General features: G+C 37.7%; 1 protein-coding gene across 5 annotated transcripts in view; it reads right to left on the bottom strand.

The window, feature by feature from the left end:
• Window positions 1–542: 542 nt before the first annotated feature.
• Window positions 543–14,989, bottom strand: part of PPFIA1 (PPFI scaffold protein A1) — a 91,048-nt gene continuing 76,601 nt past the window's right edge. For 3 of the 5 annotated variants that reach the window (XM_090032898.1, XM_090032900.1, XM_090032902.1), the window contains 7 exons: window positions 13,694–13,869; window positions 13,510–13,607; window positions 11,469–11,644; window positions 10,055–10,123; window positions 6,715–6,880; window positions 5,904–5,974; window positions 543–1,983 (listed from right to left, as the gene is read on the bottom strand). In XM_090032898.1, coding sequence (XP_089889024.1) covers window positions 5,916–5,974; window positions 6,715–6,880; window positions 10,055–10,123; window positions 11,469–11,644; window positions 13,510–13,607; window positions 13,694–13,869 — 744 coding nt within the window. In that variant the 3' untranslated portion in view covers window positions 543–1,983; window positions 5,904–5,915. The remainder of the gene's footprint in view (window positions 1,984–5,903; window positions 5,975–6,714; window positions 6,881–10,054; window positions 10,124–11,468; window positions 11,645–13,509; window positions 13,608–13,693; window positions 13,870–14,989) is intronic. The other 2 variants (XM_090032899.1, XM_090032901.1) reach the window with 1 other exon arrangement.

Here is a 14,989-nt window from a genome sequence, read left to right as displayed (position 1 = left end):
GTCAGCCTTCAGAGCAACCCCAGCACTCAGGCCCCTGCTGTATGCATGGCATTGCCAGGGCAGTGGCAGTAGCAGCAGCTGCAGGTAACAGTCCCTTTGTTGCTGAATAAAGCACCCTGTGACCTCTCCCTGACAACAACTGCTTGCCAGGACCTGTAGTCTGCCACAGGCTTGGGCTGATTGCAGGGTGTGAGGACTAGACTACACCTGGAAGGGTGCTCCAGGCATGCAGCCATAAATTAATCAACTACAACAACCAAAAAAAAGCCAATGATGTCATTTCACCTTTTATCAGTGCCAATCTAATAACCAACCTAGATATCAGTGCACCCCTAAAAATCATTACCATTTTCAACATAATCTTTATCCAATGAAGTAGAGAATTACTTAGGTCTTCATCTGAAGCGAGATCTACAAGGGCAGGACTCAATCATTACAATGCTTTATTGACAACTCTCCAGCACTCAACCACAAATGTAGCCTAATTCTGTATACAATTAGATCTTAGTTTTTTTTTCAACAGCGTTTTATTGGCAGTGGAAAATGCTTCAGTACTTTATTGAAAGAAAGCAATAAATAATACTGTGATAAAAATAGTCCAAAAGTACTTAGGCTGTACATATTTTGTTACACAAATCAGAAAATACATAAAAGATTAATAGAAAAAACAGAATAGTAACAATAAATCTCAGGTTGTACACGTAAATTAAAAGAACAGAAAAAAGAAGAAAAAAAGACATGCTATATATTGTTGCATAATAAATAATGCACCGTGATCCGAACACATTTCTTGCTGGCTTTTTAATGTGCCATTTTAAATGGATACATTATCTACTCATACAGTCCATAATGGCTACAACCATCATAATTTTAAAAAACCTCTGGACACATTTTTAGAACAAGTTTACAAACAAATGCAAAAAGATGACTTACATATGAAAAATAAGGCCTTTATCAGAAGTTGCACTACTTTATTCTTCAGTATATTGTACCTTCATCTTCTTTTATTCCTTTTCTTTGACATGAGTCTGCAGTGCTTCATGATTGGTCCACTAAAAAGAGCTGCATCAGCGCCTTTCCACAAATGTTTTCAATCAAAAGGATATGGGAGGAAAAAGCACTTTCTGTGGTTTGTGGATTACTACCAGGAACTCATTAAAGTCTTTCTTCCTTGGTTGAGAGAAAACATTTCTTAAGTTTATGGCTTCTTGTTCAGTCATTGTGAAGATAGGTTACACAAAATACAACAGAGACTGAAAGTCCTGAAGGAGTTAACCAGTTCTAAAGTGTATTCCACAGTGTTCTACTGTTTCCCAGTTTTTAAAAATCAAGTTATATTTTAAATACTTAATTCATACTAGTTGATAGATTTTTCTATGTGAAAAAAGGTATTGCTCTGAACAGAAACCAAAAATCATGTACCATTCTTGTTTACTACAACATATGCTTGACTGAAAAAGGTGGGTTTATTTATTTCATTTCATTTTTAGAACTAGCTAACATTTTCAAAAGACAAAATATATACTGCTTGATGTCATACTTTTACAAAGGTATTAAAATCCTTTTCACCTTCAGTTTCATTATTAAAAAACAATGATAATTACAATAACTGCATAATTTACAAAAACCCTATATTACTTATAGGGGCATATACATACAAGCATTACAGTACATTCAGTTGGATAGACTAACAAATTAAGGATAAAAAAAAAAAATCAGCAATGATTTCTTTTTATAGACTGAATACAAACAGAAACGTAAGTAATTATATAAATGAGAAGTCACATAAATATAAGAAACATTTAATTCTAAAATATTTTCTCTATGGTACTCATGAATTCATTTGCTAATTAAAAACTCTGTAATAAAATATTTCAAAGTGTCCATTTAACAATTATTAACAGATTAAAGATTCCAATGATTTCTAAAATATGGTCTGAGTTCAAAATGCTGCATATCACCGGTAGAAATAGTGTGGGTAAACTGTAAAACAAAACACAAAAAGAAAATCCTCTTAGCATCAAAAGGCCAAAAAAACAAAAACAAAAACAAACCAAAAGAGCAACAACAAACCCAGCAAACATGCAAACATTGCATTCTAGGTTTTTCAGTTAAACTGCTTATTATTATGGCATTCATGCACTGAATTACTACTACAGCACCATGGGGACCAGGGTCCGCACAGGCCAGACCCGCCAGCAGAGCCATGCCATCGACCTTGCAGGGGTCTTCAGGGGTCTAAAAATTTGACAGCAGAGTGTTGGCAGCAATTGACTCTCCCCTGCCACCAAGTTTCCATACCCATGGAGAGGCCTGTGGGCCAAACAGCAAGCTAAATCTGTGCACAGTGGTGGCCTGGGGCCTGTCCAGGGATACAGTGTTTCTAGTATAGGATTTCCTTCCAGCTGGAGGCGGGGTGGCCTCCAATCCTGCACCTTGGGGCTAAGGGAAGCGTTGTGGAGCCCGATTCGACTAGCAGAACAACTCCAAGTCACTCATTTGGCCTGTACCAGCAAAAAAGTTAAGCACCATTGATGTAGGCAATTATATTGGTTTCCTATACTTTTCAGCTGAAATGTCTTCAGGCCACAAGCTAAATACCTTCAACTTACATTCATCAGAAAAAGTGTTTTAACAAAGAAATGTTTTAAAAATACCCAAGTTAAGCATCAATGGATCCATCTAATCTAAACTATTCTGTGTCTTTAGGACCTTCATTCTCAACATTCTTTACCAACAAGCTTCACCTTCAGCATTCTGCCATGCGTAAGAATGCCACTGTGGGCCAGATCAAAAGTCCATCTAGCTCACTATCCTGTCTCTGACAGTACAATTATTGGACACTTTAAAAAGAAGGAGTAGAGGGCCTGTGTAGAGCGATCCACCTCAACCCCCTCATCATGGGGGGGAAGGATATCTTGACTGTTGTTGGACCTACCCTACATAATCTTGACTAATTCTTTTTTGAACCCAGTTATCATATTCCGTGACAATTATCTGTACAAGCTGTGTTACGTTAAAAAGAAACCTTCATGTTACTTGTTTTAAACCTACCACCCAATAAGTTCAGATGCCCATAGTTCTTGTATTATGGAAAGATGATTTTATAGACCTCTAGCATGCTCCATCCTTTACTCATTTCTTTTTCAAGCTGGAGTCCTGGTTTTTGCTTTTAAGTTTCTTCTCACAGGAAGGCCATTCCAAACCCTGATCATCTTTCTTACTTTCCTATAGTCCCAATACCTTTTCTAGTTTGACTATAAGCTTTTTGAAAAATATATATAGTACTCAAGACATGGGCACTTACAGATTTAATATAATAGTACACTTTATAGTTTAAAACCCCAGCTATACTATGGAGATGTCTACTGCTGGGCCTAAAGTTCATGTAGATGGACCTCAGCTGATTAATTTGGGTACAGCTAATGTTGAGGCTGCAGTAGCAGAGAATGCAGCCAGGAATGCAAAATGTTCCTGAGAACCCAGGTAAAAACCAGGGCTGTTGGTTGCAGCATAAAGCACAACACAGGCTGTGACTGCAGCTAATGTGTGCATACTGAAGCTAGCTTTCTGCTGCAGGCCAGGTAAATGAAGGCTAGTTTCAAGGTAGCTACATTAGCTACTGACATGATAATGACTGCAAACACAGACATACCTCTGAAAATTTACCTACTATTATTGATGACTATTCATAATGACTTCCAGCAAGCTTGCACTGAAAGCATCTTAAACAGTATAGATCAGCAGCTGGCAGCCTTTAACAAGCTGCAGACCAGAACAATCTAGTATGATGCTGGCTGGGTGGCATGTCAGCAGCAGAGGGCTTTGCCTGCTTCTGTATCAGGGACAGGCAGCTGGGAGCTGCACTTGTGTCATTGCCGCTTGCTGCAGTTCCTCCACCCCATAACCCCTACAGAAGCATCTTCCAGCAAGTGAGGAGCAGCACCACAACCCAGCAGCTGGAAGCCATGTCCTCATTGCCACCACTTCTCCCTGCCCCTGTACCCCTCCACCTTCCAGCTGCTCTTATGCTGTAGCTAGGCAACAGGGGCCTAGGGGAGTGGCAGAAGTGGGGGCAAAGCTTCTAGTTGTCCAGCACAGTTCCTTGCTACCTGGCCCTACCATGGACACAGAAACAGGCAGAGTCTCTTATGACTCCATGGACCAGATCTAGCCTGCAGGCCACAACTAACCCTTGGTGGAGATAACACTCAGTATTCCTACTAGAAAAAGACAACAACTTGGAAGTGGTGGACTTAAAATCAGACTACTTCTGAAATTATCTGTTTTTCAAAATAGCAACTGAAAGGCTAATTTGGGATTTGTATTTTATACCCTAATACAGTTCCTCTTCTGAGTACTGGGTTCTCTGTATTGCAGTTGGAAGGTCTTTTCTGCATGCCTATTACAGCTGTGTATCTGGAAAACTACACGCCACACAGAAAATGTTTTGTGCACCTATGTATTAATAGGAATCAACATTTTCAGTAATCTCTCTTTTTCCCTCTCTATTCAATTCTGTTCATTCTTTCTTTCCACACTTTCCCACACCCTAACCTAACTTACTTAAAAGCTTCACCAAGCTTTTCAGGGCACTACCACAATGTCATAGAACCTGACCTATGGTTCCTGTTATCAATCCCCTCTTCATATGATTTAAGGAAATTTGAAGTCATGGAAGCTGCCTGAAAATGTAAATGCATATACTGTGTATCCTATTTGTTTGCTTTGTAGTTCATTAGGGCTGCAAAGGGTTACTTGCAAATATGTAGGGAAGAAAGCATTTTCAGATAGCCCTGTAAAGAGGTCATTGGCTTAGAACAAGTACATCCGAGGACTTGGGTTAAAAAGTTGGCATAGGGAACAGTTCATGTATGTAACCACAAAACTGATATAAGGTAGAAAAGCAGCGCTTTGAAGAGATGATCCCTAAAGAATACAAGCAAAGAAAGAAAAGGACTACTAGGATTCAGACTGAACCCCAGTCCCTAGTGTTCAGGGCCTCCAGAATAAGATAGGCCTATCTAAGCCTTTAAGGAAAATACATATGTGTAGACAAATTCCACTGAAAATGCTTTTCCCTTGGTATAGCAAGCTTCTACTGTTGAACAAGTCAGGTCTCAAAAGAACCGACTAACCAAATTCCAAACCGACTAACCAAGGCAGACCTGCTAAGGAATCATAGCTGGTACACAACTATAAGTAAGAGAATCATGGGCTTCAATCTTAAAACGGTGGCAGAAACCCTCATTCATAGCTGGTAAAATGCACTCAGAAAATCAAGGCAAGGTTAGAAATACAGGTACCCCACCCATGATGCTCTATACTAGAAAGCTTCTCTCTTTTCTAGCAGACTATCCCTTATATTTACCTTTACCGTAACAACTCTCCCTCTCCATTTTTCCTTACTCCTCTAATATGGCTATCCTCTATCTACCAGCCATAGATGAAAGCAATATTATTCCGCCCTATAATACTTCAAAAAAAAATCATATCTCCTGTCAAACTAAAGTTCATTTTTTCATTATCTATGAAGTCATAATTATTCTAAATGGACCAGATGGCACTATGGAGTCTTTCAGTGGAAAAAATGCATTTCATAATATAAAGAATGAACCAAATAATCTCCATTTTATTCTTTTTTTTTTTTGCAAAGAACCACCTGCAGTATTTTAAAGGAACATGCCATAACATTTGCTCTGCAAATTAACTTTTAAAATATTGCATAAATGACAGCCTTATCTACACTTACAGGGAACAGGCTCAGAAATCTCAATGTATTATTTTATATTGTAAACAGAAAAGTATTTTGTATTTAGCTATTAATAATTTTTGGAAAAGACTAATTTAATTTTAAGTTAAAAAGTTATTGGCTTTACTCTGTACCAGTCAATTTTACTTACCAACAGAAGGCTTTAACAGGAATAAGTCCTTACTGTGGCAGAATCCAATCTTTGTGTTCCTGATACATTGCCTGGTTTCAACAATCACAGGAGGAAGACATGCAGAACACAGCATGCATGTTAGTCTTAAAAACCAATCCACACAGCAACATGATTGCAGCTACCATATAAATTCACTCTAAAAGGGTATAAGTTAGAAAAGCAAAACTCAAAACAACCCTGGGTTATATCTACTCTTAACGAGGCCCTTCATCAGTGGGCTGAATTATATTATTAACATAATTTCTGAAAACTTTTATTTCAATTAAAGTGGCTCACAAAAAAGCCATGCCTTTTACTGGTATGTATTTATATACACACTAGTACTAGAATTTATAAAGATAACATCAAATATGTACATAGTAACTATTTTCTTTCTTTTCCAATAACGAATTATTATTTTAATGAATTAAGAAACTGGCTTGACTGTATTTTAATTCATACAGATTAGAAAATTTACAGCCAGTGTCCACACCTTTAAGGAGGTACAAAATGTATGAAAAACAAACATACAAGCATGTCACCTTGCTTCCAGTCAGATATATGGAAACTAAGTATTCCTAAGTAAGAAGATATTTTACAATTTTACTTAACAAACAAAGTGAAAAGGAACTGTGCGACTTGTAGAACATTCGCAAGTGATTACAAATATATAATTAAAATGAAAAGCTTTATACATACAAGCATGCGTAAGGCAGAAATATTCTGGATATGGAAATCACTACAAACAAATTCCAACATGCTCAACATAACAAAAAAGCTGTTTATGTACCATCAATTTGCATCTTCTTTGGCTGCATAGAGGGTGAAGACATTGAGGTGGTAACTCTGAAATTTGCAGGGAGAGTCTCTGCTGATCCAGCAGCTAAACCTCTTATGTCCTTTGGTCTAAACTTCTTTCTCCATGAAGGTGCTCGTCTAAAGCTTTTATCATCATCCTGTCAGATTGAGAAGTATCATCAGTAATTTTTAAAGCTGGCAATTGTGTCACAAGCTGAAGTTCAGGCAATGTCAGTAATGGAATAATAGGCATCATGGTCCAAATTTTCAGGGCTTGAGCCCTAGAATTTAGACCAGAGTTTGTGAATAAATCAAAATTAAACAGCTTCCACAAATCTGATCATTTAAATTTTTAGGTACCTAAATGGAAAGAAAACTTCTTTTTTTTAAAAAAAACTTGTTATGCATACCAATTTTCCAGAATGGAGGCCCTTCAATTCCAAAAAGGTCTGTGGAAACCAGTATGCTTAGCATCTCTTGGAAATGGCACTCACTATTTTCACTGTGCATTAATGTTTATTTACGCTTAAGAATGTATGATGTTAAAATGTTTTATAATCTTGCAGCAAAAAGTAAATGAAAATGTTGTAAGAGGGACAGATAATAAAATGTTTTAGGTGACTTTAACAGCCATTTGTGCAGGTTTTTTTGGTTTCTAATAAATAGTTACACCTATTTTGGTCTCAAATTCCACATTTGCTGGAGTACCTATATTGACATATAGCATAAGGATACAAAGATCACAGAAAATGGACTGACTTCTAAAAGAAAACAATACAAAACCTGAAGTGCAGAAGTTCTCTGTATATCCTCACCTATATACTGTTTCATGGAAAGTGAATAGATTTTTTTCAACTACTTGGAACAGAATGCACCCCCTATTTAAACAGTTTCTCCCTGGCAGCATATTCACATCTTAAACTATATTTGAATTGTGTGTGACACTGCACCCAGTAAATATGACTTTTTGTCACACCTATGAAATAATATCTGGTAAGAAAAAGATGCATATCACAGTTTGTATGTATTAATGAATGGTTTTTAATCCTCACTAAGTAGAATCCTGTGGTATCTCAGTGTTCATTACCAGATTCATCTAAGTTAACACCAAGGACTTGGAGAAGTCAAAGGTAGCTTGAAACAACTATAGTAATTCCCTCTGCTGGGATTGCATGTTCCCTGTGGTGGTTCTGAGGTATACCATGGAATCTCATTCTGTCTCAACAGATAATTGTTTAGAATTTGTATTAAAATGTTTTCTAAGTGGGAAGAGGAGGAGATAAATGAAGCAGTTACGTAACACCTTTCTTTCTGAATGATTCCAGCCTACCTAAAAGATTTAAAAAAGAATAATTAGTTTACTAGCGAGGTGCAACCATCTCTTGTAGCTATTATGCTCCACTTCTACACAATATGCAATTATCCAAGCTGGAATTCTGCCTGAAAGCTAGTGTCAGTACTTACAAAAAGTACCATCTGTGGTTACTAAAGCTAGTTTTGGCAAGCCTGTGGGTTTTGTATCTTCTCTGAAAACGAGACACTTCTCATCTAGAGTCCCTAGCAATCAGGGTATATTCTACTTGTTACATTACTTGCTACTGGTTACAACTACTGTACTAAGAAGTCAGGAGTTTTCTTTCAGTTTTACTTCTGACAATCCTGTATAGTTCTGCTCTCCTTCCCACCCTCCAAGGGAAAGGGAGGGAGGGCAAGCATCTGCCTCCCTGTCAGTCCATCCATGGGTAAGCTGTCAGGGAGGCTTGCAGGCTGCCCTGCTCATATTGCTGCCTGGTGGCAACTGGGCCACAGCTGCCACTGTCAGTGTCTGCCCAGGTGGAGAGACAGTTGCTCTCTGCTCTCTTCAGCTACTTGCTCACCCTGTAAAGATCCCAGAGCACCTGCAGTCTGGAAGCCAGGCACACCACTGACGAGCATGCCTGGCTCTGTAGTTGCAAGCACTATGGGATTATTAATCGAACAGAAGCAGTTGAGCAGCAAGGTAGAGGGGGCTCCCTGTAAGTGGCAGCATGGGCTCACTGGGGGTGGGGTGGGTCTGTGTAGACTTTGCTGCAAACTTTGTAGCACTACAAACATAACACCTGCACACAACCTAAATTGCTGAAAGCAGGGCTCTAAAAACAATGCTAATATTCAAAACTAGAAAAAAAAAGACCTGACTCATTCCTATCTTCCTAGATATTACACGGCCTCAGAAGAGCATTCCAATGCTTTTCATACATCTCTGTACTCCGAGTCTTTAGAATACTCTAATATTAGATAACATCTTATTTTGCTGGATACAAGTGCTCAGTAAACATTCTCGCTACAGAACGTATTGGGAAAATCCACTTCCTCTGAGATACTTTAAGTCAGGGGTGGCACAGGCAGCCTCTACATAGCATGCTTGTCCCCTCCCAGTTCTGCTGCAACATGGTGGCAAAAGCAGCATGAAGCAGAAAGCAGAGCAACGGATTGGATAGAGGAAAGGGATTGGAATGGCACTCGGGGAATGTGCACGGCTATTCTGTGGCATGGTTTTCAAAAAAGTTTGGCTCCCACTGTTTTAAATGGTCCTAAAATCCCTCCACAGGTTCAAACACAGAACAGTCATTTCTTAATAAAATATACTACTACTTTGTTCATCTGAGAAGATGAACGAACCCTCAATCAGACTGTTCGCTTAGGATGTGCTTTGACCTGAACATATGTATAATCCCATTCTCAGTAGGTTTCATTCTTGCTCTGTTTTCCAAATTTGATCATCTCACTTCTATCTTTTCATTTAACCATTCTGATCCTCTACACTTTGACCATGTTTTATAAGGTTATTAAATATTTTTATTGCTGCAAGTGACTTTTCTATGCAAGCAACCAAAATGTGATTGTACAATAAGCTTTATTAAACTCTCAATTTTAGAGCAAAACTGAGTCATGTCAATTCCACCTACATTGCTTTAAAATACCTTATCTTGCATTATGGGCCCTTTTACAGTACATTTACTGCATAAAATAATTAGTTACAAAAATTATGCAAGTTTAACAATCTTACCTATATTTATGCTTTGTAATTACAAAAAGGCCTACCAGAGAAAAAAAAATTCACAGGTTACAAATGAGGTACTTGGGAAGAGCTATCTGGGAGAAGCTTACTTAGCAATATCAATTTATACTCTACTAATAGTATATAACAATATATTCTGGTGTATTAATAGCTTAATTATTAAGAGGCTACTTTTGCAGAAGCCAAATTTCTTCACTGCAATAGAAGAAATAGATTAGAATTCACACTTCTCCACAATGCAAAGTAGAACAGACCAATAGCTTAGACTTACTTCATCAAGTCTTCTGTCAGTGCCCATAACAAGAAGGTTATTGAATTCTCTCTCCAAAACAGCACGAGCCTAAATTTAAAAAAAAAAAACACAATGACATTAGTCTTGAAAGCCAGTAATACAAAATCATGTTATCACTTTAAAATTGCTACCATCTACACATTTTAAAATGAATTTGTTAACACTATTATTGCTTTAGTACAGCATTAATTTAGTCTTTGCCAAGTTACAGCAACTTACTTTCTAAAGAATTTAAACAGAATTAAATCCTGAAATGTAGTCATCAGCTCGACTTTCCTTATAATCATCATAAGCTAGACTCTCCCTACACCTGAAAAAAGGCATTTATGCCTGAAAGCTTACAAAGAACAATTTTTCCAACTATTTAGTCTAATAAAATATTAGACTAAGATTTATCCAAAGAATCTGGTCTGTCAAGATTTATCTGAAGAATCTGGTCTGTCATCAGCTACTGTATCTGTAATGGACAAACTCACATTATCAAACTGAAAATGAAATAGTGACAATGAAACTTCTGGCAAAGAAAGTTTTTCTTTGTATTTGTAAAGCAAAAAAACATGTCACAGGTGCGATGAAAAATAAACAACTGATAAATAAAGGATATGTCAATTTAGAGAAGATAAACCAAAAGAAAACCAACTCTTGTTTGAAATACAAGGGTGAATCTAGGGAGGCTGCAAAGGTGTCATCACACCTCCCTTCCTCCACCATTACTGCCAATTTCCACAGCTGATCCAGACACAGGGGGAGCCACTCCTGCCTTCTTTTGGCTGAGCTGCAGCTGGGCAGCATGCTGGGTTCAGAAGGGGACACTGGCAGCAGGGGTGTTCTTTCTCTGCCTGCCCCCTGTTCCCCACCCCCCAACAGATGGCAGCAGGCACTGGAAGGAAGAACCCCTTCCTTCCCTCCCCTATCTCCTCCACTTCTGCAGGCACAGGGGGAACCACAGAGCCACTCCTGCCTCACTCCACCACAAGATTACAGAGACCAGCTGTGCAGGGTACCAGACTTGGCCAAGAGCAGTGGCAGCAGGCATGTCCCCTTTTACAGACCCTGCTCCTTGCCAAGATCCCCAATGTCCTCAAGCCAGCCTCAGGGTGCCAGCCACATCTCACCCCTATGGTCTGAAAGGTGGTGTGCCACACCCCCTCTATCAGAATCCTAAAATCTCTCAGGTTGAAATATAAGTTAATCAGAACGTACAGCATAAATAATAGAAAATATAAGAATTAAAAAAAAACAACGCTGGTATGCCTGACGGTATCTGGTAGAAGAGACTAAAAACAAGTTTCAAATATTTAAATTTCTGTATTTGTTTTCATAAAAACAACTAGACAGGATAGCATGTTTTATTAACACGTGTAGAAAGTCATGAAGTAACCATAAGCATTACCTGCGTGTTCTGAGTGGGTATTTGTAACAATAGAGCTAATGCATTATAATCAAAAGTTTCATCTAAGGCCACAAGTGCACCATGAACTCCACTTTCTATAAGGTTATTTGCATATTCTTTAAGACCAATTGACAGTACCCAGTGGATCATTCTGTCATTGCTCCAGACAAGTACATCTATAAGACAAAAACAAACCCATATATAAACATACAGTCACTAGTCTCATTTCATCTACAATTTACTGGTAGAGGGTCAGTCTGTCACTCAGGCAGTCAACAGTAAAGCCCCAACTATACCCTTATATGGTAACTTATTTAATTTGACAGTTAGTTCATTTTATGCTACAGTTAAAATGGTCAAAAAAAAAAAAGTACCAGAGCCAAAACAGAGGGTAGGTAACAGAAGGGGAACAGAAGCAGCAAAGGGCAGGTGCAGGGGGTGGGATGAAGGCAGCAGCTGTAGCTCTGAGAACAAAATCAGGTCACGGCTGGAATAAGAGTTGCAGCAGCTACTTGCAGCCCCCTCCCCCCCAACTCCTGTACTCAAATCCAAGACAAAGAACTCCCTCCCCCCACCCCCCCCAACCCCAGCTGAAGGGGGAGATAAAGGGGAGGAGAAAGAAACTGTGTTTTATATTTGAGTAAATACAGTAACACAAGATTCCTCTCTAAAACAAGGGAGGAAACTTTTCTGTCGCACCCTTTACACATTGTAGCTTACTGAATGTTGTGCTTTAAGGGAGGACATTGGGTAGTGGTGGGAAATAGCTCAGCCACCTCTCCCACTCCCTCCCAATATACCTATTGTTTGTTTTTTTTAAAGAGAAAGAAAGATTTGTGACAGCAGTATAACCATTAAACTCCAGAGATAATATAACAGCAAAATTAGGACAATGAACACACCATTAGTTTCTTTAGTTCACACTTGGAAGTTTGGGGTTTGTTTTTTTTTTAAATAAATATAAATGCCATGGCATATTTGAAACAACTTGTTTAAATATATCTGAGCTCTTGTGCATCCGCTTCCTGAACTCTGATGCTTCGTTCTTTCTATAAACATGATCTGTGGCTTTCTGCTACTTCTACTTTATGTAATTGAGTTAGTGTGGAGAGGAAAGAACTTAAAAAAAAAAAAAAAAAAAAAAATCACACATAGTAAACTGAAGAAAGTGACCTAAAATGTTTCAAGTTTGGGGAGGACTTTCATAATAAAACTACTGTAAAGATTCTGCTATTAATATATACCCAATTTAAAAAAAACATTTAAAAGAGAAAGGGAGGGGGGAAAAAACCACATTCTTATAATTGGCATATGCATAGTCATTCTGAATGTCAAGAGGGGAAGGAAAAGAAAGTATCTGAAGAGTTGGAGAGTAGTAACTGAGGCTTTTGACAATAGGGGAGGTACAAAAAATTATGAAAATCTGGATAGCTGATGCCCAAGATGGCGGTTAAGGCTTTTCGCATGGGGAAAAAAGATAAAACTCTCTCTCCTCTTCCCAAATAGAGGTTTATTTTCTTCTATGAGAGTGTTTAAGCCATTGCCCCATTTTTCTACTTCTGTTTCTATCCTCTGTTTTATGTTCATCAGTGAATCCAACAAATAGAAAAATGTCAGAGAGATGCTTGTCATTAAGATCAGTAATGCACTAGTTACTTATTCATGAACAGTAACACAGCCATTAGAATCCAGAGTTAATTTCAAAACAACACAGAAAAACATAATACAGAAAAATGGCCACAACTGTCAGTTTAGGTGTTGTCTTTTAAAATAAAATGTTATAAGTTTCTTTGGTTCACATATCCCAGATTGCCTTCAGAACAATAAGGGGTGATTTTTTAAAAATAAGTAAAAGCTCAGGTTTTAACAGCTGTGTGCACATGGGTGATTCCATAGCCAATGAACTGTTGATGACAAGACCCTACTGTCAAACATCTTGCACCTGAAACTTCTATGACCCTGAGAAAGAGACGCCTTCCAAATTAAAGTAATTGTGTTTATTTAAATAATAAAAATTGAGTCATCTTATAATGAGATTAACCTTTTATTTCATTCTGGCTTTCTTCTCTTTTTCTTTCAAGTTCTTTTCGGTCATAATTTAATCTTCGCAGACACATAATACCACACTGGAAACTATTCCTATTTAGAAAAGAAAACAGATGTCAGATAACAGCTGAAGTATATACTGAGGAGTGTGATCTCATGAATATTTATTTTCTCTTTACCTGTGAAAACTGTCAACCATTTTAAGCTGCCCACGGAGATCTTTCTTAGTCAAGTGATCCAGCATTCTAGCATCAACGAGACATTCCATGAAGTAGCTGCGATACTGAGGGAGCCCCAAACTAGGGAGCCATTCATTACCAATCCACTCGTGGTTCATATCACCATATGCTAAAGTCTGTTTTTGAAAAGGTAAGATTTAAAAGTAAATTTACTCAATTCAAAAGGCAAAAAGATCCTAACTATAAGCTGTCCTTTGATAATTCAGAATTAAAGGAAAGGCAAAACTTAAAACTAACTTATTAGTTTTGTAAAAAAAGAAGCTTTGAAAGGGTTGAGTTGAAATATGTCACTTTACTTTTTTTTTTTTTTTTTTAATTAAAGAATCCTTAGGGAAAAAAAGGAGTATTGATATTCAGAATCAGTAAGTAAACTTTCCATTGATTTCTGGTCACTTTTTGATTAATTTGTTGCACATTCCTCAAATTCAGATCCTTCATGAGCCTTGGTATCATGACAATATAACTTAGAGCTTTATTTTCACAAGAGATGAATATACCATGTCTCATGAAAAAAAATGAAAAAAACCCTATAAAAGTGGTATAGTATAGTTTTATATTTCTTATGACAAATCACAAAGTTAAAAAACACCACGCTGTGGAATATGAACACATTAGGAGTTTTGTGGAATTTATGCTAGTTAAAAATAAATAAGTAAATAAATAAATAACGCCCCCCATATGATATACCATGCTATGGACTCACAGCTTTAACTGCTACTCCTTATTCTACAAGGCATGGAACAGTCTTAAACAGTTCTACTGCAAGGTTTTCCAGATTTGTCCAAGAGGCAACTGGGAATTATACAACTAATCATGTTCTTCTACCTTTGAAAAGTCTACCCCCTAACTCCCCAGCATGTACTTTCATGAAAGGGGAAAAATAACAACTACCTTATTTACTTGAATACAAGATGAACCCTAATTAGGATTCTACAAATGCAAAATGTATACACACTGGTTATAAATTTCCAGATGCAGAATCTAATTATTGGAGGTTGGCCATGAATTTGTCTTCCCTGTCATAGCAGCGGGAGAGGGACAAATCTGGAAGGTCAGATTTACCTTTTCCCACCCAACTTCTCCCTGCAGTCCCTTTCCCCCTGTACCATCAGATCCTGCTCTCCACAAGTACACAGAAGTGAGGGGCAAATTTGAAAAACACTGGCCTTGAAATAAATATGCTTCTAGTATTTTTCATATAGTACCCACAGACTTAGTTCCTCCAGAATTGATACA

This window comes from Crocodylus siamensis, chromosome 2 (genome assembly GCF_052110815.1).
Source record: "Crocodylus siamensis isolate JL-2025a chromosome 2, ASM5211081v1, whole genome shotgun sequence".
Taxonomy (NCBI): domain Eukaryota; kingdom Metazoa; phylum Chordata; order Crocodylia; family Crocodylidae; genus Crocodylus; species Crocodylus siamensis.
Note: the sequence above shows the minus strand (reverse complement) of the source record. Positions and strands in the feature narration are given on the sequence as shown.